Below are 25,622 nucleotides of genomic sequence, written 5' to 3' on the forward strand. Positions count from 1 at the left end.
GCAGAGTTAAAGGAGAGGGAGTTGCCCAGGAGCATAAGCTCCATCTTGTCCCCATTGAGTTTAAGGCATGAGAGTTCCATCCATCTGGCAACCTCCTCTAGGCAACAGCCTACGGTGCTAGATGACCTCTCGGGGTGGTTTAGTGCCACCACAAGCTGCGTGTCATCTGCATAGGTGACGATTTTTATGCCAAAAGGATGGATAATCTCCGCCAGGGGTCTCATGTACACATTAAACAGTGTGGGGCTCAGGGAGGAGTCCTGAGGAACCCCACAGCTGAGAGGCAACTGATTGGAAACAACATCTCCTTCGAAGAACTTGAAGGAGCGCTCACTCAGAAAGGACTGCAACCAGGTTAATGCAATGCCGGATACTTCCAGATTTTCAAGTTTGAGGATCAGAGTGTTATGATTGACAGTGTCGAAAGCAGCACTGAGGTCGTGGAGGGTGATCGCTGTATTACCCCCTTGATCCAGGATACTCCTTGCCTCCTCAGTTGCTGCGAGGAGGGCGGGCTCAGTCCCAAATTGGTGGCGGAAACCAGTCAGGGAGGGATGGAGTAAATCATTAGATTCCAGAAAATCCACCATAATAGTGTTTATGCGTTTTTCGAGAATCTTACTCACCCAGGGAAGGAGAGAAATGGGGTGATAGTTGGCAAAATCAGGCTGATTGAGATTAGGTTTCTTCAGAATGGCCTTGACCATAGCGCATTTCCAAGCCGGGGGAACTGTACTGGATAAGATGGAGGAATTCACGAGATCGAGGATAGCAGGACAAATTATATCAGTGGCTAATGTGAGGATCTGAGGAGGGGCAGAGTCTGCTGGAGAGTCGGATTTCAGTTTATTCATAATTGGGCCCAAAGAAACAGAATCTAGGGGGGGAAATTGCTCTAGTAAAATTTGGATTCCATGTTGTGATTCTGGCATAGGTGACATAATATAATTATTCCGTGAGGTCGGAAAGGACAGATAGATGTTTTGAATTTTCTGTAGAAAGAATTCTGCGAGGTTATTGCAGCGTGTAAGAGCGGCATCAGATGAAGGCTATTTCAAGGGCAGTTTGGTGAGGGTCTTAGCGATACAAAAGATTTCTTTGGGGGAGTTTGCGGATAAATTAATCTCATCTTCATAAAAAGCAGCTTTGATTTCAAGATTGTAGGATCTAACTGCCTCCCTATATTCTAATTTGCTACGGTCTGAATAATCCCGTCTCCATCTCCTTTCAAGCCTTCTGCAGGATTGTTTTAGTTCTCTTAACTTGGGGGAGAACCAAGGGGCGGTATTGTGCCTCCTGATTTTGTGGGTAGGTTTCTTGGGAAGTACTGCATCCAGTGAGCCTTGGATCCATATATTAAAGTTCTCGGTGGCCACGTTAAGATTTGGGTCGCTAACTGGTCTAGTAGCTTCCAAGACGTGTTTCCACAGATCAGTGGGGAGTCTAGACCAGTTCCGTTCCTGCACCGAGATTATATTAGGGGAAGAGAGGGTCCGGGCATTTCCCAGGTTAAGGGGATCAGAAAGTTATCGGACCAAGGGAGTGGGACAGGAGTTCCTACACTAAGTTTGTTACTATTGCTAAAAACAGGGTCCAGTAGATGACCCTTAGAATGAGTGGGTTTCCATACTTTCTCATCAAGCTGGAGTACCAGGAGGTTCCCAATCAGCTCGTTGTCCGTCTTGTCAGATAGGTCATCTAGATGGAAATTAAGGTCACCGAGCACAGTAAAGTTAGAAGGAGCGAAGGCTAAGTTAGCAATAGTGGTGGGAAAAGCATCAAGGAATTGTCTGGAGGCGCCTGGAGGGCGGTGAATTAGGAGGCCAGAAAAGGTGCTAGTCGGGGAGACATCTATAGAAAAGACAAGACTTTCACTGTCTGACAGAGGGTCTGCTATAATTTGGCAGTTAAATGTATTGTTAACAACAATAGCTATACCTCCACCTCTGCCACTCTTGTGGTCCACCTGATGTATTAGGTAGCCGGGAGGGAGGGTTTGAACGAGGATTGGGTCGGACTCATTATGGAGCCACGTCTCTGCCAGAAAAAGGGCATCAGGTTTTAGATCTTCCAGTAAAATCGCAAGTTCCGTTGAGTGCTTTGAAAATGATCTACAGTTTAGTAAGAACATCCTTAGTGGAGGTAGATTGCCAGAATGGTTTGACACTTTGATAGAAGGCCAGACGGAATAACCACAGTGGGGGCAATGAGAATCGCCATTACTGACATTCAGAGAGTGCAGACATGCATCGTTAATGTCCGTTCTGAGTGTGTAAAGTGATTGGGAGCTATAAGATGTAGCCTTTTCCTGAAAACGGGCAGGGGTTGTGGCCCCTGTCCCGGCCGGGCGCACCCACTGCGCTCGTCCACTGCACGGGAGAACTGGCATCTGTTTAAGTAGTGTATTCAGACTCCTCCCCCTCCGGTCTCCGGCTCGGAAAACGGGAACGAAAGTTGCCGGTACTCCCTCCACAACAAGCGGGAAAACCCGTGGTGGACCAGGGAGCAGTGTGGGTCAAGGAGGAGGTGCAAGTAACACAATAGCAAGTTTAAAAGATTTAAAAGGTCATAGCGTGTAGGGCCAAAGATTCACATGCTCTGCATACTCCTGCCATCTAGTGCTGGCCTCAGACATAATAAATTATTTTTCTTTGAAGATGTTTCAAGTCACAAGATGTGCTGTAACTCCTCCATCACATGGATGTCACTTAAGGGTCACAGCTGCTACCCTGGCTTGTACCTTGTGATCCCGGACACAGCCTTCGCGACCCTGGCAAGAGCAGTGCCTGGAACACAGGGGCACCCTATTATGATATAATGGGGTAACCCACAATAGTCCACGGACCTGGGTAGCAATCAGTATAGAGAACAATGGTCCTAGACTTATTTTAAGCTACAGTTTAGTTATGAGAACATTCATTTTGCAAAAAACACATCAGATATATACATGTTTAGCATATGGTCATTAATGCACAACAATATATCAAATATGCAAGTCTGTACATCTTCAAATGACACAATGGCACCGAACATATCTCCAATAGTGACTGTTTATTATATCTCAATTACTTTTTTTATAACAGATGACCATATTAAATGCTTCAAAAGAAAGGTTGCTCCAAAGGGAGTGTGAAAGGGAGAACGTGCTTGTGAATAAAATAGATATGGAAGAGGGGAATCAAGTCAGAATAGAAATCACCAAACAGTCAATTTACACTTTGATATCCTAAGCAAACTGGCTCTGGTTTATAATGGCACCAGTTCACAACGAGGCCTGTCCCTCATAGATTGTTACAAAATGTTGTTTTTTGATTTTCTGGAGGTGCACAGAGAGTTTATCTTCTGTGGAATGGGCAGGACTGGGGTGATATCAGGTACAGGCCCACTGAGGGAGTGTCGACGTTTAGACCCTGGCGCATAGAGGGTAATTTACATCCTCAGTGGACGGGTCTTCCTCGGGACAGGGGGAAGGGGGAGGGCAACCTATGGTTGGGTAAAGTCAGGATACAGCCCCTTGTGCGATAGTCCGCACTGTGTTTGCGGCGTACAGCATGGATCCCCCGGGCTGTGCCTAAACTTCGTCAACCAGATCCTGTGAGCGATTGATTCACCCGTGTTTGATTATTTTAAACACTGCAGCCAAAACTCTCCTGACCTAGCCTTAGTTAAGCACGTTCTCCCTTTCACACTCTCTTTGGAGCAACCTTTCTTTTGAAGCATTTAATATGGTCATCTGTTATAAAAAGTAATTGAGATATAATAAACAGTCACCATTGGAGATATATTTGGTGCCGTTGTGTCATCTGAAAATGAACAGACTTGCATATTTGATAAATTGCTGTACAATAATGACCATATACTAAACATATACGTATCTGATGTGTTTTTTGCAAATTGAATGTTCACATAACTAAACTGTAGCTTAAAATAAGTCTAGGACCAATGTTCTGGAACACAAGGGCAGCTTGTCCTAATGGACCTTGCTCGGGCTCCACTCTTCAGGTTCTCAGTCAATTTGCTATTGCACGTGTGGTGAATAATAATATTTACTATCAGTGTAATAAAAATTGGCATACAATTAGCTGGAATATGACCTTATCAGGTGCTGTGATAAGTAAAAAATGCTTCTAAATGCATGTTGTAAGCGTGCTTGAGGGTCAGTGCGTGTGTATGTGTAAGCATATGTGTGAGTCAAAGTAAAGGTCAAATGGTGTGTAATGTCACTTATGACCACTGCCTATCAAGACACTTCTGAAGTAGGCACACATGTAATCTGGCTTGTGACACCATTGCTATGCAGGATGCCATCATACCCTGGAGCTTCATTACAGTTCTTACAGGAAGTAGACGCGTAGACCGAAAAGGAGATAGCAGCTCCTGAAATGCCATTACTCTCTGCTGGTTTGGATATGCTTTCCCTGTGACGAGATTTAATACAGAGCCAAAAGAAGGCTGGATTTGTTGGGTTTGGAAGCAGGACTTCTTTGTGTTTACGGTTAACCCCATTAAAGTTTGTGCGGAATTAGCTGCTGTACTTAATCAGCCAATTGTCGAGGTATGGAAAGACAAGAATATCGCCCCTCAGAAGTTATGTGGTACCAGTGCCAGGCACTTTGTGAAGACCTTGGGAGCAGGGTAGAACTTTAAATTGGTAGTGTTGTGCACTTACCACAAACTAGAGGCATGGTTGATGGGCAGGCTGCATGAAAGTTGGCGTCCATCAGGTCTAGCACCGTCATGAAGTCCCCTTGCCAGACCAGCGGTATGCAGGCTGTCATATGAAAGTACTACAATCTGAATTTCTTCGGCGCTTAGCCTGTGAAAGATAGGATAGCGAACTTCTGAAAGTCTCAGTGAGAGGCCACCTGTTAACAAAATCATTACCGGGTCTGGAACCCTACCTGGCGTATATATATATATATATATATATAACAAAAATGATAGATTTTTAATGACTAGATTCAGATTGAATCTTTTGCATCATATTTTATCTGTTCCTGCAGGGTACACAACAGACGTTGACATAAAGGGTCCTTGCGGCTGCGATCTGAGATCTCCGCAGGATACTCTTCATTTTGTCTTTTTTTGTTCTTTATATGAGTACCCGAGGGTTTTATTTTTAAAATCCATTTTAAGAAATAATAAATTTACCCAGGTTAAGGTGGCACTCTTGTTTTTGAAACTTTCCTCTGACCCCCTTACGTTGTTCTGCACTGTGAACTTTTTAAGATTAGCTGTAAAACTTAGGAAGACTAGAAATGAGGTGTAGCTACCTTGGTTTCAGAGGTTAGGGATGGGTGGGATGCATAAACGTAGCCATGGTTCCTTGTTTTTTGGTAGCTGTTTTTATGCAGTTCCTTTGCATTTTTTCTTAACATTTTACCAGCCAAGGACCCATTTACTAATATGTATGGGCTGGCTTACTGTTATAATGGTGTATTATGTTGTTTACAGAGACCTGGCCCACGTTATGGTATCCCGTTTTAAATTTGCCAAACTCTTGTATTTTATCACTTTATATCATGCTGCAATGACCTTTGGAGGGTCTTTGTTAGTGGAGGCATATCAAATATTGGAACAGAGCATGACCCAACACAAAATGGTGTGACCAGTCACCTCATTCTGTTTCCTTGGCTGTGCCAAAGCCTACAAAGTATGGGTCATCCACTCTGTCCTGTTGAGTGCAGTTGCTGTAATAAGATACCCCACAACTAGGGTCCAGTCTATGTAGCCGCTTCTTTTCTTTGATGGAATGAGGAGGGGTAAGAAAGATAGAATAGTGATGGACTGGCCCATGTAAAAAGCAGACACCACATTTGGAAGGAAAGATGGTTACCTACATGGAACCAATTTACCCAGGTAGAATAGCGTGATGAGTGACTGAAAGGGATGAAGTTCACCGGTCATTCGGGCTGAAGTGTCTCTGTTACCAAGAACATCATTTTCAAAGTGACCAGTCGAACTGGGCAAATGTGCATTGGCTTAAATGGGAGTGTCGTTTGAATAGTCAACACAAGATTCAGATCATACTGAGAATCAAAACAAGCATTGGCATAGCCAATAGGTCTCGCCTTTGGGACCTTATAAGTGTTTAGCCATGCAACAGTTGCATAACTAAATACTTATAAGGTCCCAAAAGCGAGACCTATTGGCTATGCAAAGCGGCCGTGCGGCCGCGAAAGTAAAAGTGATAGCGATCACGATCAAACATCAAAGCGGCCGCTAAAGTGAAAGTAATCGCAGTAAAGCGCGGCGCGCGCGCCCGCTCACATGCACTGTAGCTCCAGGCTGGCCTGGTAGCACTTTTTGGAGCCCTCTCAATAAGTCTCGCCACACCAGCGCATGCGCTGGGTCAGGCGAGACCTAAAAACAAAGAGGAAACACATGCAAAAGTAGCATGCATGCCACTTGAGCAGACCTAAACACAGAAGGTAACTTGCATTGTCATAGAAAGGTGGATAGGGCAGCAAAATATCTTTAAAAGTAGCCACAGACAAAGTCTTATGGGCAAGTGACAATGCTAAGTGAAGAATTGTGGCACCACTGAAATGGACTCAAGTCTTCAATAGACCAAACTTGTTCCAGCAACCCATGCAAATTGATTTTGTGACAGGTTTCCTGGTAGCCAAGGAATCTGCTACTTCAGATGGCAGACAAAAGACTCTAATTGGTATAGCTCAATCAGTATTCGTGCAGCTTCTGAGGATTGGGATGGAGGCTGGGCTTAGAGTGTCAACCGAACTTTGTCCCAGGTCCTCCTCACAGAGTCTGGGGTAAACAGAATCAGCCAAGGACACTTTTTCCCTGAGGCCGTGATGAAGAGATCAACATAGAGAATTCTACTCACAGAGACAGAAGGGAGGAGGCCTTCATGACTAGACGGACTGCCCACAGCTCCAACATGTTTACGATTAGGTGCAGTTCTAATGTTGACCAGAGGCCCTATGCCGTCATGCCACCAAGATCACTGCCCCAGTCCAGCATATTTGACTATAGTTGCTTGCACATATGAAGGAATAGAGGAATGATCTACCGAAAGGTTGATACGGTACATCCATGAATGATGAATGATGGTGGTGGCTCCGAGACCACCTTCTCGACCAGGACCTCAAGCGACGTGGAGCCGACTGCCGGGCCTCCAACAACTTTCGCAAAGATTTCAGATTCATGGCCCGGTTGTTAGAGCACGACTTTGGGTCGTGATCGCGCGCCAACCACCAAAGGCAAATGAGGTGGGGGTCCGTAACCAGCATTAGGCGGTTACAGGCCGCGCATGGCTTAAACCCGGTCAGTCGATGGGACATCCCTCATACACCAGGAGTCAGAAGACTCAAAAAAAGAATTTGACAAAAGCCGAGAAAAAACTGACTAAAGGGGCAGCTCTCTCCGGATCTGCACAAGGCTGGCGCAGAAAAAGAAAGAACTGATGTCTGCGCGCAGGGGCGGCGTCTAAGTAGACACCATGGCGTCATTCAATTCGTTCACGATGCCAAAGACGGATGCAGAGTCGTCCAACGCCACCTACCGACGCACAGGGGTACTGCTGAGAAAAAAGTCTCCAGATCCAGTCTGACGCCTGGGGGGAATTCTAAGGTAAGGAATCCAAAACTAACAGTGTCTTTCAGATTCAAGATTACAGAAGGTAGCATTCTTAAGTATGCATAAATGTACTACAATATTCAAGGAAAACATTACAAGGAACAACAGTTAGAGCATGCAAGAATTTAATGGCTCGTCTTTTCTTACAGCTTTCCATTGTCTTAATCTCTGTTATGGCGAGCAGTGATGTGGGATATAGGAATTGAAATAGGGGAACAAACACTGCCAGTACATTTTCCCATACGGGACCACAGAAGGGCGTATAATAAAACAGCAGTTGACAAATAAGAACAAAGCACATTAACAAATATTTCTTACCTGTTTATTGTACACGTCTAATTGAGTAAGTTTGAAATCATGAAAAAGTTCTGTATGAATGCTTTTAACAATAAAGTGCCCAAAATCTTCACTTTTTCCAGAGTCAAGTGGCCAGTACTGCCCACACTTTATCCTACCCCTTTCTACAACTCTGAAGTAAAGAAAAAAAAAATCAACGTGTTTGTTAAAGTCACCAGCAAGTTATTTAATTATTGTTAACAGCAAATACTAATATGCTTACCTTGTTGTCATTACAATAACTAGAGTGTTTTGTTCCCACACCATTCGCCAGTAATCATCAAACGTCTTTGGTAAGGGACCTGGAGAAAATATATTAGTTAACAGTCACCATTGTGTGCTTCCTATAGCACTTGAGGTGTCATTCAACTCATGCACAACAATGGAAACATTTCCTATCTTATGTCTTGGACCCAAAAGCAAAAAAGATGAACAACTGTCCTAGTACTCAATAATGCGGAGTAGAAAGCTGTGCGTAATGAACAGGTAGTAGACGGAAATTATGACATTTATGCAAAGACAAGTATGATTTTCCATTATATACAAGGGTTGGCGGAAAAGCAAGCTCCGAAACTGACCGTGCAGTGCCTTTCTGGGTCCATGGACAGTAAAATGGCTCACCGCCAGATGAATAAACCATGACTGCCTGAAGCATGAACAAGAACCCTTGAATTTGATGTGCTAGGAGAAGCCTTATAAGAAGAGGGAAAAGGTGTCAGACCACACAAAATAAGGGGTACTGTGGAGCCTTCACACATCATTTGCTGAGTGAGAAGCTTCCCATTAAAATTTCTCCTAGTCATATTCTTATCAACATGATCTGAGCAAGCTCTATTGTGGGTATTTAGTAACTGTGGTAAGGGGATAATTCAGATTTGGACAATATTGACTTCCGTCCAGAAGCAAACCAAATCCCAGGGCACAGCAAGGTTCAACAGTATGTATTAAAGCATATTTCAAAACATCTACGTCTCTTTAGCTGTGTCGTATGAAAGCTCAAGACGATGAATAACCAGTAAAACAATAAAAAATGCACAAAAAACTTGGATCACCTTAGCCGCTTTGTTAAGAAAGTGTGTAAGTAACAAACCTAGTCAGGAATGAGAGATGCAACGGAGTGTCAGCCTTAGGGAATTACCAATTATCGTAAAGGGAGGAATGTAAAAACTTGATGTTTAATAAGCAAAAAGGGAAAACAAATAAATGTTTGCTTATTGAAGTGAAATTTTTAATTCCATAGACGTTGAAGTTTGTTTCAAGCGCATTTCCTTCTTTTTAAGTTGTTTTGAAGGGTGTTGGCCAGGCTTCTTATAGTAGGGACCACTGAGACACCACCGTCTCAGAAAAACTGCACAGGCAAATATGCTGTAGTGTTCAGGCTCTGTAGGAGATTAAGAAGGAGCTCTCCACCACATTCGTTGCCTCTTGTACTTGAAACGCAGTATTTCAAGAATGCCAATCTTTTGGCATTTTCTTGATCTCCATCTCCACTCCCTCTGAATAGACTCATATGTGAGCTAACAAAATGAGCAGCCAACAACAACAATACTATGTATGATGGAAGGACAGTGTATTCCTTTGATAACTAAAGGTCTCATAACACCGCAAGCGTGCGGCCAGGAGCCTATATTTGGCAAATTAAAAATGAGGACCATTGGAACTTCACTGAAAAGGAGCAATGAGGCCAATTTTCACTCTAAAAAGGATGAGTTGGGGGCGTGGCCAAGATGGCGGTTCGAGCAGACGTGTAGTGTCTGGGCTCCCGCCGCCGACCTATGGAAGCACCGGCCTTCGGGTCGTTAATGCACTTGCTGACCCTCGCAACGGGGGCGGTTGTGCCCCGGCGTTGTGGTGCAGTTGGTCCTGGGCGCCAGTGGTGAGCGAGGACGCCCGCGGACGGAGGACTAACACCGCATCAGTGGCGGGACGCGGAGAGGCCCGCCGGGGACGCCGTATCCACGGAGAGGCCCAGGTGGCGGTTTGAGCGTCTGCCCGTGTGCGGAGGACGGCGGCCGGCAACCGCGCCACGGGCCCGGTGAGAGCTGCATCCGAGGTGCGGGATTGCAGCGCTGGTGCGGAGAGACGGGTGAGAAGGCGGGGAGCCCGACCTCAGACGGCGGTCAACGGAGCGGACCATGGCGGGAGTGTGCCTGCACGGGGACCTGGTGGGCACAGCGGAGATCTACATTCAGACGGCGCCCGGGGGTCGCGGCCCCTGCCGCGAGCGCTGCCTGAAGTGAGAAGCTGCTGGGCGAGCCGGGGGGGCACGGTAGGAGGTGTGATCAGCGTCCGGGCCCCCGCTTTAGGAGAGGCCGCAGGCAGCGATCAGCAGTCGGCGCGGGCGAGTCCCACCGTTGGATCCTGGTGAGCGGCGGGCCACGAGCAGAGGTGGTCAGTGTGGAGCCGGTGGTGTCCAGAACAGAGCAGACATCCTTCTGGGAGCAGGAGGGCGGTGCCGCCGAAGAAGTGCTGGAGGGCGATGTCCGCCATCTTGATGGGACGGAGGGAAATGGCGGCCTGATGATCATCGGCGGCTTGATTACGGCGTCTGGAGGCGACGATTCCCACTGAAGCTGCACAGGAATAGGCGGTGAGGTGTCTGGGCCATTGTCAGAGGGGTCCCTCTCCTGGAGTGGGCAGCGGAGGGGACGGGCCCTGGTGTTCTTGGCCTTGTGTGTCCGGTGGCCTCCCATGGGACAGTAACCGGTTTAGGCGCTTCTGGCGAGTGTCGGCTTGCCTCATCTGTGTGACATTGCTCTGCGCCTGGCTGTGGAGGTGACTTGCCGCGTGCTGCCCCTACCGCAGGACGGGGGCTTAGCGCAGAGGAGGGCATTGGAGCTGGGGGTGTGAGCGCCTGTGGGACTGAGGTCTCTGGCTGGACACTGTGGAGAGACTGCCTGCTGGGGGTGGGGGGGGGGGGGGGGTGGGGCTCGCATTTGAACTGCTGTGCCCCACCGGGGATTGGGCCACGCGGGTGCTGGGAGGGCGCCTGCGCGTTGCGGGTTTGGGCCGGGGGCGGTCGGGTTTCTGCTCATCCGCCAACTGCTTATGGCACGGTGTAGCCGGGAGGTTGTGGAGCACCGGAGCAGGGCACCGCATGAGCGAAGGACGGAGAACGGGAGCGGCTCTATTGCAGCGACTGAGGGTCCGGGGGGACCAGGCAACACAGCGGTGGTATTTAGGGGGGGGCAGAGGGCTCAGACGGGCTGACGGGCCTGAAACGGATGTGGCGCAGTGGGCGCTCTTGCAGCGGATGAGTGCGTGGCCGAGGCTGGACGCCGCAAACTTGACCTTCTGAGCCAGCGAGGTGAGCAGGGAGGAGGGAGATATTGACGCCGGGAGCCCTCTTGGCTTAGGGTGCAACACGGCATGGTCCCCCCGAAAGGGCGCAAATAAAAAACCCTGAAGGACCTGTTCGCGAAGGCGCAGGCGGCCCACCACTCAGACGACATGGCGACGGGTGATGCACGCTCGGCAACCACACGGGGGGATGGAGCAGAACCGATTACTAAGGCCTTCCTGGAGTCCATGTTTGCAGGCCTTCGGGATGATATTCACACCCTCAAGCGGGAGTTCACGGCAGAGCTCAGAGAGGTCCGTAGAGATGTGGACGGCATAGGGGAGAGAGTGGCTGAGCTCGAGGGCAAAAGCGACGGATGGGACACGGAGCGGTCGGCGCTGCAGCAGGAAATCCTCAGGATTCACGACCAGCAGGTCGACCTTCAAACACACGTGGAAGATCTGGAGAACAGGTCCCGGCGCCACAATATCCGGATCCGCGGAGTGAGGGTGGACGATGCTTCGTAGGACGTCTTTAAGTACGCACGAGAGCTCTTTAATCACATTCTGGGCCGGCTGCTTAAGACGGAGTTACGGATTGATCGGGCCCACAGGGTGGGGCCCCCGCGGGCATCGGCGGCCCCACCCCCGGACATCTTAATGTGCGTTCAAGACTACCGCACCAAAGAGGACATAATGACAAAGGCCCGCCAGATGCACCCGGTGTCCTTTCGCGATCAACAGCCGGTTCTGTTCCAGGACCTTTCGTACCTTACTCTGCACAAGCGTAGGACCTTTAAGCCAATTAACGGCACATCTCCAGGAAAGCAAGATTCCTTACAGTTGGGGTCACCCTTTCCGATTGGTGTTCCGGATTCACAACACAATCTATCAACTGCGCTCCTTGTCTGAGGCGGGTAGATTGCTGGGTGTGGAGCTACCGGCGGGGGACAGCAATGATGAGGCTTCCCCGAAGGAGGGCAACGACACGCGGCCTCGATGGCACCGGCAGGGACGCCGACGGCACCCCGAGAAACCCCCAATAGCAGAAATTCTCGAAGGCCAGCGGGCCGCGCTGGAGTCTGTATCCACGGAACTGACCGGCTCCCAGTCAGGCTGATTCAGGCAGCAGCGAGGGTCGAGCTGGTTCAATGTTCTCGATACGTGCCGTTGGCGGGAGTGGGGTTTCCCACCGCAGGCTGCTTACTCCACAACGACATCCTTCCATTCACCCGGGGGTGAAGGACAATGAGTTACGATTCATGTTTTGTTTTGGGGGACCTTTCTGTTTATAGTATTTGGGACTTTGTTGGGGGGGGGAATTGGGGTTCCATGTCCACCGGTGGGGGGGGGGGCCTCCAGAGTTTGCGTCCGATGCCCCTACACAAGCAGATCCCTCACTCTGCACTTCCGCCAGGCATTTTTGCAGATTTTGACGACACAATCTGGCTCCTTGAGAAGTTGTAGATGCCAGCTTCCACACTTACAATACTAACTCCCAATGTACGGGGTCTCAACAACCCTGAAAAGCGTAGGACGGTCTTATCATGTCTTGAAAACTCACAGGCCGACTTATGCCTTTTACAGGAAACGCACCTATTAGCTAGGGACTGCCACCGCCTCCGCTCACGGAAATTCCAGACACAATTCTTTTCCTCCGGCTCTGCCAAGTCAGCGGGGGTGGCGATATTGGTGGCGCAGTGGTTCAAAGGGGAGGTCCTCCGGAAAGAGGCAGAAATAAGGGGTCGGCTGCTGGCCTATAGATTCGCCCTGGGTACCATGAGTTTTACTGTGGGTTCCCTTTATGCCCCGAACGAGGGTCAGGAACAATTTCTCTAATCCGCCCTTACGGATCCCACAACTGCGGCAGACCGCTTCATCCTTATTGGGGGGGAATCTGAACCTAGTTTTCGACAACACACTGGATAGATCCTGCCACCGGACACACCAAGCCGGTGCGCTCTCGGCCCTGGGGAGGGAATGGTTGCTGGACCTAGGACTTTGCGACTTGTGGCGTAGTTTCCATCCACAGAGCAGGGAATATTCCTATTACTCTCACGCCCACAAGACTTATGCCAGACTGGATTATCTACTGGCATCTACCTCGGCCCGGGCGATAGCAACAGGGGTGGAGATAGGGGTTGCCTCACTCTCCGACCACGCACCAGTGCTTGCCACCTTCGTCCTTCCGCCCCAGTCACAGCCTGCTAGGATATGGCGCCTGCGAGACACCCTTCTACACCGCACAGATGTGGTCACACACATACAGGGCTCTATTACTGATTTTCTAGCACATAATGCTAACACTGACACGACTCTGGCTACACAGTGGGCGGCGCTGAAGGCAGTTCTCAGGGGGGAATTCATTGCCATATCGGCAGCTGATACTGTAGAGCGAGAGCGTAAACGGGACGACCTCACCCGGCGGACTAGAGAATTGGAGCAGATGCACCAGAGAACGGGAGCTACCCGGGTGTGGCGTCAGCTTAAAGCGACACGCCAACAACTCGCAGCCCTAGATCGGGATAGGGCAGTTTGCTGCCCTGAGGTTGAAACATGCCTACTACACGGGGGGAATAGGTGCGGGCTCCTTCTTGCCCATAAGTTACGTGAAGTCCGCCAAAAGCAGGGGGTTCGCGAAATCTGCAGAGGAGATGGCACGCGAGTTTCGGAGGCGGTGCCATTGCCGAGACGTTCCGTGATTTGTACGCCACGTTATACACAGCCTCACCGCTGGATGAGGTGGAGGGGACCGATTTTCTGGACTCGGTCACTCTTCCAGCCCTGACTCAGACTCAGGCCGATCTGTTAGACCAGGATATATGAGTCGAGGAGGTCATTGCGGCCATATCCCGGCTGAAGCTTGCAAAGGCCCCGGGCCCGATGGCTTCCCAGCCATCTTCTATAAAAAGAATTGTGCCGGGCTCGCTCCGCTCCTCACCCAGCTCTTTAACTCCTTTTCCGAACCTGGGGCAATTCCTCCAGATCTGTTGGAGGCCTCCATAGCGGTAATCCCTAAGCCAGGGAAAGATGGGACTCAGTGTGGTGCATACCACCCTATTTCCCTTTTAAACATAGACCTTAAACTGTACACGGGCCAATCATCTCGCACCCCACATGCCCGGACTCAAGCGGGTTTTATTCCGTAACGCCAAATGCCGGACAATACGAAACGCGCTCTTCATCTGATTGAGAAGGCCTCGCGCACGGAGGGAGAGTACATGCTCCTCACAATCGATGCGGACAAGGCCTTCGACCGAGTGCATTGGCCGTACTTGTATTGCACCGGATGGGCTTGGGGGAGAAATTTCGCACACATATATTTAATTGTTATAAGTACCCGTCTGCCTCGGTCCGGGTGAACGGCTACACGTCCACCAGATTTCCGATAGTGAGAGGCACCAGACAGGGGTGTCCTCTGTCACCCCTCCTTTTTGCCGCCTTTATGGAGCCGTTGGCCCAGCGGATTAGGCAAAACCCAGCAATCTCTGGCATCTGGTTCGGGGGCTATGTCCACACCATCAGCCTGTACGCAGATGTGCTGCTTTCATTATCGAGCCCACGCACGGCGTTGCCGCCAGTCTGGTGGCGTTGGAGGCTTTTGCACAGGTTGCGGGGTTCAGGGTCAATGTCGACAAATCGCTGGCCCTTGATCTCTCCCTGTCGCGTTCCACCCGGGAATATCTTCAGAGTTTGCTTACCTTCCAATGGGCCCAAGACAGAATTCCATATCTGTGGATTCAATTGGCGCCCACTCTCCCGCAGGTGGTTGCTATTAACTATGCTTCCCTGCGGCGGAAGATCCATCGGGAGCTTGGCCAATGGAAGTATAGCCCTCTCTCGTGGCTGGGGAAAATTGCGGCGGTCAAGATGACCATTCTACCTCAAATTCTTTACCTCTTTCTCACCATTCCTCTACACCCGCCGGCTGGCTGGCTGCAGCAGACCCAGGCTGACCTCGCCCAGTTCATATGGCACGGTCGGAAGCCACGTATGAAGCGGTCACTGTCGACTGTGCCCCTGGAGGGAGGTGGTCTGGGCATTCCTGATCTACAGCTTTATTATCAAGCAACCCAACTACGACACTTGGTTGAATGGAGCCATTGGGAATCGGAGAAACATTGGTTATTTCAGGACCAAGCGGTGGCAGCGCGGCTACTGCAGGAGATCCCCTTCCTCCGTAGGCAACATAGACCCCCTAACTTGTACGCTTCATATATAACTCGTGTCCCTCTTGAAGTGTGGGACCGCACTAATATTAAGCACGCCCTTACCACCTTTCCCTCCCAACTGACTCCCCTGCTGGACAATCCGGATTTCACTCCGGGAATGGACCAGGTGGCTTTTGCGGCATGGAAACCGGCCGGTTGTCGCTTCCTGTACCATTTATATGGGGCAGACGGAGTTATCTCCTTTCAGCAACTTAAACAGGACTACGCGCTGCCGGAAGCGGAAAGGCTCAGGTATTTGCAAGTCCGTCATTGGGCGCTGAATGCACGGGTTCGTTCGGAGGCAGATCGACGCATCTCCACATATGAACAATGGCTCATTACCCGCACCTCAGATAAACAACTAATTTCAGACTTGTACAAGATGCTCCAGGTTAGACTTGCATACATTCACAATCCGGGCAGGGCTCGTTGGGAGAGGGAGCTAGGACGGTCACTTAGCCACAAGGAGTGGGAGGGTATTTATGATAGGGCCCAGCATTCCGCTTACCATATGGGGCTCACAGAGACCCTCACGAAGGTGGTAACTTATTGGTACTACACTCCAGAACGTCAACATTCAATGGACCACATGAGGGAGGCGTGATGCTGGAGGGGGTGTGACCATATTGATACACTGGTGCACTTACTGTGGGAGTGTGAACACATTCAGGTCTATTGGACACAGGTGATTGGTGAGGTTGATAAACACTTTAACACAGTGCTACCTAGATTCCCAGCGTATATTTTACTTGGTCTTCCCAAACCCCTGACTTACCCGCTTTGCATTGGCGTACCTCTACGGTCCCGACCTTCACGGGTTGGCTGTATCATTTGTGGTACGTCCTAGGAATGGAAAAGCTCATGCTGACCATGGCGGGTGAGGGCCCCAAGTACAGAGAGTTGTGGCAGCCTTTTTTGGCACTTTTAGCTACAGAATTTCATGAGGTCACCTGCCCACGTTATCTACGCTTATTGCGCCTCGCAGATACACCAGGGACAGATGATTGAGGGAGTCATGGGGGGGGGTCCAAGGTATTGCAAGGTGGACATGGAACAGGTGGGGGAGGATGGTTTTTTTGGGATGGGTGGGGGGGGGGGTGGCTGGTTGGGATCAATCTACCGGAACAAATTGTTTTGAGTGTTTAGTCCCCTTTAAAAACTCAAAGTCTGTCACCAATTCATGGAGCACTTTCAAGAGGCCATAGGCCTTAGCGGGCCCGCTTCTAAGGGACGGGGACTTTTTGCATTTCGAGTGTTATGTTCGCTAGCATCAGCCCATAGCGGACAGTTCCTTTCCCTCTCCTCACCTTTTCAGACGCGGCCGGCCCGGATGGGTTGTAGGCGGCATGCTGTGTTTAAGTTTGCAATGTCTGCTTTGACTTCTGCTGTGCTTTGCCTTGCTGATATACCTGAGCAGTAATTCACCGGCCCGCTGGGTTGTAGGCGCTAAGTGCTGATACCATTGACGGTGTTCTTTCAATAAACAAATTTAAACCTAAAAATTATGAGTTTCTGCACAGATATAGATGCTACTTTTCTACGAGGGGCATTGTATCACTGGTTCTCGCTAGAAGATTATCTTGCACCATGATCTGAGATGAATGGCACAGGATTGATTGTCTGTATTACAAGGTGGCCAGTTTGTGGGACACTTCAAGCAGGAGGCTACTAAAAGAGGGCGGAATTTTAGATAAACATCTTCCTCCTACTCACAATCAGTGAGAAATGAAAACAGGCAAAATGGCACAAAGAGATGGCAGCATTACATGGCAAAGGTCCGGACCTATGCCACATGTTTCCTATCCAAAAGTTAGGTTACATTAAGCTAATCATTTGTTCCATACTTACTTTGAAATAATTCCCTTCCTTGTTAGAACTATTAAGGAACATTGACTTTAATATTAAAAATGATAAACAACCCTGATTGAAATGTATGTGGCTCAAGTACAGGGTGACATAAGTGGTGCAAGCTGGAAGGGTGGAGCAAGTAGGTTTGTGGAAAGAAAACCCTACTAGGCACCAGGGATTTTGTTATGTCTGTAATGGAAGTGACATGGTTGCGTCCATGGGGGTAAAATTTGGTTAATGCTTTTTCTACCCTCCTGGGGACGGGTCTGCCCCTTTAATTTTGGCCTTTCTGCCCTAGGCGGGAGGGGGGGCAAAAAGCCCTACTAGGCACCAGGGATTTATTTCTTTTCAAGGGGGGCACATTTCTGTCTGCCGTTTTCTGCCCCACCTGGGGGACAAATCGGCCTGGCAGACAACCTCACCCGATCCTTTGGGCAAGTTCACACCCCATTTTTCTCAGCCCTATTGAAGGCCCATCTGGCAGATTGACCATTTGGGTAGTGACATAACATGTTCTAATTCTAATTGTTTTATTTCTTGTGAACTGAAATTGTAATGCTTTATTTCTCCCTTTTTGTTCTAGTTAAAGGCTTTTGCTCTTTAGACTGTTCCAGGTTGCGGTTTCGTTACTGGTGGTTCTGCTGTTTGTGTAGTTGCATGTGTTTGGTAAGAGACATTTTTTTTTTGTACAATGTAAATGAGTTTCATTTCCCTGCATGAAGGTGTTTTTTGCAAATGGTGTAATAATAGCAGTATGTTTGGCTTCTGTTTTTTTATTGTTAAAATCTTTTTGCATTTGTGCTCGATGTGTATTGTGTTGTCTTGTGAGTAATTGGTTTTGTTTTTTCTTTCTAGAGGGATATCGTTGGTTTTTGCTGTGTCTCTGCAGAGTAGGTGTTGGTGAGTGTAGTTGTCTCTTGCAAGTGAATCGTATAGTTTTTGAGTATATAGATATTTGTGATAAAGGCACACATTTTTTTTTACTTACTTATTTTGCACAGTGTTGGTTGTTGACTTGTTTGTGCAGTCTCCTTTCTTAGTAAGGATAATGGCTAGTCGCAGGATTACTGCTCAGCAGGTTGTTGGTATGCTTTTTGAGTCTTCCTCTGACCAAGGTTCAGAGACTGACTCTGCATCTGAGGCAGAGGAGGGAGGGGAAGATTCAGGCAGTGAGTTTTCTCTACACATAGAATCATCGGATGATGAAGCTACTCTCAGTGAGGATGAAGATACTCTTAGTGCGGATGAAGTGACTATTTTAGAGGAGGACACTGATGTGCCGATAGTGCAGCAAGAGGCATCCGGACTGCAGCCTGGGGCTGCAAGGCTTTCAGTTGGAAGTGATGACCTCCGGGTTGCCCCAGGCTGGCATTGCCAGACTTTACTGGTGTTCCAGGGTGAATACAGAAAGTATTTTGCTAATACATTTTTTTCAGTTGTTTATGGAAGATGTATTTTTGGCAGAGATTGTTGAGCAGACTAATTTGTATGCCGAACAGCTTTTGAGGGACAACAGTGCCAGCCTTAGGTCCCATTATAGAGCTACCCGGTGGACTCCCACAAATCTGGAAGAGATGAAGAAATTTCTTGGGTTTAACTTTTTTGATGGGCTTGCTAAGGAAGCCATCAATGTCTTCATATTGGTCTACTAGTCCCTTGATGGCAACGGCTACATTTCCGGCAGTCATGAGTCGTGATAGGTATTTGCTTCTGCTTCGGATGCTGCATTTTGTCGATAAAGGTTTACCGTTGCCAAAAGATCACCCTGAGTGGGACTGTCTTTTAAAGATTCGGCCCGTCATTGAGCACTTTGTAGATCGATTTTCTGAGATTTATGCACCAGGGAAAGAAATAGCAGTGGATGAGTCTTTGGTGATGTTCAAGGGCCGCTTGGTTTTTAGGCAATACATTCCTAGTAAGAGGGCACGCTTTGGTATTAAGCTGTATATGCTGTGAGAGAGTAGGACTGGATATGTCTCTAATTTCGGGGTGTACACCGGTAAGGAATCCAGGATTAACCCCCCCTAGTTGTCCATCCACTTTTGGAGTGACTGAGAAAATTGTGTGGGAACTTGGTAGAGGACTTTTTTAACAAAGGCCACCATTTATATATAGATAACTTCTACACTGGTGTGCGGTTGTTCAGGGAATTGGCCAAAGTGGACACTTGCTTGTGGCACAACCCGCTCTAACCATAAAGGTTTCCCAAAAGAACTTTTTTGTGAAAAGCTTGTGCGGGGACAGTGCAGTGCATTGCAAGGAACTTCTAGCTGTGAAGTTTTCAGACAGGAGAGATGCCTACATGCTGACTACCATCCATGATGAAAGCACTTCACCAGTGACTGTTTGGGGTCAGGTTGCTGAAGTGCGCAAAACCTGTGTGCATTTTAGACTATAATAGGCACATGGGTGGTCTTGATAGAGTAGATCAGATGTTGGAACCTTACACTGCTCTTCGTGAGGCTTACATTTGGTATAAGAAGTTAGCTATCTATCTTTTCCACTTGGCAACTTTAATGCTTTTGTTGTATTCAAGGATTCTTGTCCTGAGTCAAAGATGACTTTTGCTAAGTTTCAGGAGTCTATAATAGGCAGCCTTGTTCTAGTGGAACAGGCAAGTGTTCCTAGAGTTAGAGTGGTGGAGGATGTGGTTAGATTGAAAGATCACCACTTTCCTGATCACATTCCTCCCACACCCTCAAAAGACTTTCGCAGTAGGAGTCTGTTGGCGATGAGGTATGCGGAAGGAGACTCGTATGTACTGCCCCGAGTGTCCTTCTAACCCTGGGCTGTGTATGCCTGCTTGTTTTAGAATCTACCATACGCAAAATAATTTTTGGGGGCATCCATGAGTGGTAAAGTGAACTGCCTAGTCTCTATAGTTTTATATTTTTGTTCTGTTTCAAGGTTGGCATTTGTGCAATGTATTTAGTTTCAGGTTTTGTGTTAGTAGATTTGTATCTATTTGCAATTTGTTTGTGTTTTCTTTTTTGTATAAAAAAATCCTAAATGTGATGGCGGTGTGTGTAGGCTGGCATTTGGCTGGTGGTGTGCGTAGACTGGCACTTTGCTGGCGGTGTGCGTGGACTGGCGCTTGGCTGGCAGTGTGTGAGTAGGGACTTGCTGCTGGTCACTACACACACTGCTAGCCAAACACCACTCCACACAATCCGTGAGCTGGTGTGGTTGCTGTGTGAGAAATGTGGGCGTGTAAAAGTGATGGGCCCTTGAATGGCGCTGTATGCTGGTGTGAGTGTTGTAATGTGCAGGGCCCGCGGCTGGCGGTGTGAATGATTTTGTAAGTATCACACGTATGAAAGGTGTATGAATGGCCTGTAAAGGGGCTGGTGCCTTGTCGTGGCTTTACAGCTCACAAGATGTGAGTCAATGGTTCTGTTTCTTGTCCTTTCAATTATAGACAGTGCATTTCATTTTTGTGAAATCTCTTGTTAATACAACTGTATATACTGAACCATCACTCACCCTCATGCCAAATCCAACCGGTATGTATGTGTGTTTGAGGAATAGGTAGTTGTGCAGAAATATTTGTCTTTTCTATCTTACTCCCTTTTTGTGAATGTTGTAATGTGTTGGTTTTGTGCCGGTGGTGTGAATGGTCTTGAGTGTATCACGTATGAAAGGAGTGTGAATGGCCTGTAAAGCGGTTGGGGCCTTGACGTGGCTTTACAGCTCACAAGCTGCGAGTCACTGGTTCAGTTTTTTGTCCTTTCAATTATTGACAGTGCATTTCATTTTTGTGAAAACTCTTGTTAATAAAATTCTATATACTGAACCATCACTCGCCCTCGTGCCAAATCCAACCAGTATGTGTGTGCTTGAGGAATAAATGGCTGTGCAGTAATATTTGTATTTTAGTCTCTCTGCCAAGGTGTACATTTATCTAAGAAAAACCTAACAACTGTAGATATTGTCGTAAACTAAACACCCAGAGGAGTACATGGTGATGTCTCTCTTGTGGATCCCAACAAGTTATCTTACCCACAATGTCTTGCAAACCTCAAATTGTGTCTGTCACATTTTCCTTGCATTATTGTGGCAACATTTTCACGCTTCAGAAAGAAACAACAAATTTCCTTCCCCCAAGCATTTCTCCAAGTATCCCAATAGAAATGGTACCTCACTTGTGTGGGTGGACATCAAAATTACCTATCCCAAACCAATCTGGTTTTGCAAGGGAATCACCGTGCCGGCACAAATGTCCTACCCCACAGCGTTCACCTGAGTTTCCAGAGTAAAATGATACCTCACTTGTGTTTTTTTTTTTTTTAGCTTAGAATTCTCGGTGCTATACCCTTATTCCCTATGTTTTGGGCTCTTCCCTGTCACAGACCCTTGCCCCACTCACGCAAGTGAGGTATCATTTTACTCGGGAGACTCAGGCGAACGCCGTGGGGTAGAACATTTGTACCGGCACAATTATTATACCCAAAAATATGTGGAAAATGTGTTTTTTTCAGCTAAATTTGAGGTTTGCAAGGCATTCTGGGTGGGAAAACGTTGGGGGATCCACGCAAGCAATACCTCATTGGATTCCTCCGGGTGCCTAGTTTTCAGAAATGTTTGGGTTTGGTACTTTCCCAGGATGGCCGCCGAGTCCAGGGCCAAAACCCCAGGGCCCCCCCTCAAACCAGGTAGTTTTGTTCTAGGTAATCTTGAAGTCCCCACAGTATGATTTGCGCCATTTCCTGTTGCAGCCACTATGCCTACCCACACAAGTGAGGTACGATTTTTATCAGGGGATCTAGGGAACGGTGCACGGGAGGAAATTTGTGGATCCACACAGATTCCAGAACTTTCCCACACAGAAATTTGAGAAAAGAGATTTTTTCAGCAAAATTTGAGGTTTGCAGGGAATTCTGGGTGGGAGAATGTTAGGGGACCCACGCAAGCCATACCTCGCTGGACTCCCCTGGGTGTCTAGTTTCCAGAAATGTGTGGGTTTGGTAAGTTTCCCTAGATGGCCGCCGAGTCCCAGGGAAAAAACTCATGGGACCCCCCTTGCAATACCAGGTTGGTTTGCGATAGGTAATTTTGATGTTGCCTCAATAGGTTTCGGGCCCTTGCCTGTCGCGGGTCCTTGACTCACCCACGCGAGTGAGGTACCATTTTTATCGGGAGACCTGGGGGGAATGCTGGGTGGAAAAAAATGTGAGGATCCACGCAGATTGCAGCCCTTTCCCACACAGAAATTTGAGCAAAAAGTGATGAAAACTAGACGCCCAGGGGACCTAGATTCCACTGGGCGTCTAGTTTTCAAAAATGTATAGGTTTGCTAGGTTTTCATAGGTGCCGGCAGTGCTAGGGTTCAAAAACTACACCTAGCCACTTTGCAAAAAAAGGGTAATTTTTCACTGTGAAAATGCTTTTGTGTCCGTTTTGCACCGTTTCCTGTTGTGGGCACTAGGCCTACCCACACAAGTGAGGTACCATTTTTCTCGGATGACTTAGGGTAACACAGAATTGTAGAGCAACTGTTATTACCTATTGACTTTCGATGCATTCCTGCCTTCCAAATGAAAGACAATGTGTACAAAAGAAGTCATTTTGAAAAATGACCTATAATTCTCATGCTAGTATGGGTACTCCCAATTTCGGAAATGTGCAAATATCTACTGTTTCTAAACTCTATATTTTGTTCCCATTTCAGAAATACATAGGTGTCTTCCATACCGATTTTTCCATGTATACATTTTCCCAGAATAATTGCTATATACCCGGTACATAATAAAAAACCATTGCAAGACGCTGCACAATTTTTCTCGGAAGACTTTGGGGAACGCGGGGTGGGTTGGAATTTGTAGATCCACGCAGATTCCAGAACTTTTCACCACAGAAATGTGAGTAAAATTTGTTTTTTTGGCAAATTGTTTAGGTTTGCAAGGGATTCTGGGTAACAGAACCTGGTGAGAGGCAGTCAAGTCACCCCACCCTGTATTCCCCTGGGTGTCTAGTTTTCAAAAATGTATAGGTTCGATAGGTTTCCCTAGGTGCCGGCAGTGCTAGGGTTCAAAAACTACAGCTAGGCACTTTGCCAAAAAAGGGTAATTTTTCACTGTGAAATTGTGGTGGGTCCACGTTGCGTTTTGCACCGTTTCCTGTCGCGGGCACTAAGCCAATCCACACAAGTGAGGTACCGTTTTTCTCGGAAGACTGTGGCGAACGCAAGTGGGTGGATCTGTGTGGATCCACACAGATTCCAGAACTTTCCATCACAGAAATGTGAGGAAAATGTTTTTTTTGTGTGACAATTTAGGTTTGCAAGGGATTCTGGGTGCCAGAACCTGGTGAAAGGCTGTCAAGTCACCCCATCCTGGATTTCCCTGGGGGTCTAGTTTTCAAAAATGTATAGGATTGCTAGGTTTTCCTATGTGCTGGCAGAGCTAGGGTTCAAAAACTACAGCTAGGCACTTTGCCAAAAACGGGTCATTTTTCACTGTGAAATTGTGGTGTCCACGTTGCGTTTTGCGCCGTTTCCTGTCTCGGACACTATGCCTATCCACACAAGTGACGTACTATTTCTATCGGGAGACTTAGGGTAATTCAGACTTGTAAAGCAAATGTTATTACCTATTGACTTTCGATGCAGATGTGTAAAAAAGAAGACATTTTGAAAAATGACCGATAATTCTCATGCTAGTATGAGTATTCCCAATTTCCGAAATGTGCAAATATCTACTGTTTCTAAACTCTATATTTTGTTCCCATTTCAGAAATACATAGGTGTCTTTCATACCGATTTTTCCATGTATACATTTTCCCAGAATAATTGCTACATACGCGGTACATAATAAAAAACCATTGCAAGTCACTGCTCAGTTTTTGGCTCTGGGTTCGTCGAGTTCTTGGTGAACCTAAAAGCCCTATATATCCCCACAACCAGTAAGGTACAGCGGATGTAACAGTATATTGCTTTCAAAGAGCTGTCATAATTAGAAGAAGTTACAGGTGAAAACATTGACAAAAGGTTGTTTTTTTCAACTAATTTTCAAATGTTCCTATATTTAACTGTTAGTTTCTAAAAAAAGAAACCTTGAAGGATCTACACAAATGCCCCCTTGCTGAATTCAGAATTTTGTCTGCTTTTTAAAAATATATAGCTTTCCAGGATCCATTATTGCTTTCATACTCATTTCTACCATTAACTGGAAGGAGGTTGAAAGCACAAAAAATAGCAAAAATAGGCTATGTCCCAGAAAAATGCCAAAACTGTGTAAAAAATGTAGGTTGTCTGACAAAAGTCTGTCATTCCCTAAAAGCTGGGGAAATGGTGTTTTCAGCCCCACAAATCCTTTTTTGATACCATTTGCAGGGAAAACACCAGACACTTTTATTTGCAGCAGTTTCTTCCCATTGTTCCCCCAAAAAAACGAAATTTAGTAGTATTTTGTCTAATTTCTGGGTCCCCTCGAGAGGAATCCACAAACCCTGGGTACCTTTAGAATCCCCATGATGTTGGAAGAAAAGGACGCAAATTCGGCATGGATACCTTATGTGGTCAAAAAGTTACAGGGGCCTAAGCGCGAACTCCCCCAAATAGCCAAAAAAAGGCTTAGCACAGGTAGGGGGGGGGGGGGGGGGCCTAGCAGCAAAGGGGTTAATGTTTCAGCTAGCCTTAAGGCGGACACTGTCACTTAATGTTGCCTGTGTATCTGTATGCTGCAACACCCTAGGAGTTTGGTTGATCTATGTATTGTTTTACATACAGTTGGTTTGGGAGAAGATATAATAAAAAGATTTTACAAGCAAGCAAATTGGATGCTATTTATTATTTATTTGTGTGTCCTGGTGCCCACCCGGGGCAATATTTTTAATTCATTGGGGAGGGTGGTGCACCGCCGCCGTCCTTGATGCTTGCAGGACCTGGGGATCCCATCCCACAAGGCCTTTCTTCTCTTTTTCTATGAAAAGGAGGGGGGACACTGCCTGCCCCCTCCCCCCGAGCCACCATATGGGGAGGAGGCATACGGTCCTCCCTCCCGAGCGTTTATGGCCCTTGGGGACCCCATCTGGACCACTCTATCCTGGGTGCTGTGTGGGAGCCCCAGAGCTCCCAAGGCGCCGCCCGCTGCCCGCATTCACCCATCCTGGATGCTGTTGGAGCTGGCTTTGCACCTACTCGGCAGAAGCAGATGTTTTTTCTTGCTGTTGCCGGGCAACAACACTACAAGTGTCACTGCTCTCAAAAGCACGGGCAGGGTAACAAAAGTCTGCTCCATCCCGGTGGGAGAATTTTTAAAGTTCCCGCCAGGTGAGGGCAAACTAGTTTCCCAGGGCTGGGCTCCCTGCAACACAGTCTTTGAGCGGGCCATGAGGGGTGGGGGGGGGGGG

General features: G+C 47.7%; 1 protein-coding gene across 2 annotated transcripts in view; it reads right to left on the bottom strand.

The window, feature by feature from the left end:
* LOC146866579 (tyrosine-protein phosphatase non-receptor type 9-like) overlaps positions 1-25,622 on the bottom strand; it is a 998,267-nt gene that overhangs the window by 173,034 nt on the left and 799,611 nt on the right. For both annotated transcript variants that reach the window (XR_014971897.1, XM_085636628.1), the window contains exons 10-11: positions 8,159-8,237; positions 7,918-8,068 (exon numbers count right to left, since the gene is read on the bottom strand). Coding sequence is in view for 1 of the 2 variants with exons in the window: in XM_085636628.1 (XP_085492754.1) it covers positions 7,918-8,068; positions 8,159-8,237 (230 nt within the window). In the remaining variant the exon portion in view is untranslated. The remainder of the gene's footprint in view (positions 1-7,917; positions 8,069-8,158; positions 8,238-25,622) is intronic.

The sequence above is a fragment of the Triturus cristatus genome, chromosome 2_1, assembly GCF_964204655.1.
Source record: "Triturus cristatus chromosome 2_1, aTriCri1.1, whole genome shotgun sequence".
In the NCBI taxonomy this organism is placed as follows: domain Eukaryota; kingdom Metazoa; phylum Chordata; class Amphibia; order Caudata; family Salamandridae; genus Triturus; species Triturus cristatus.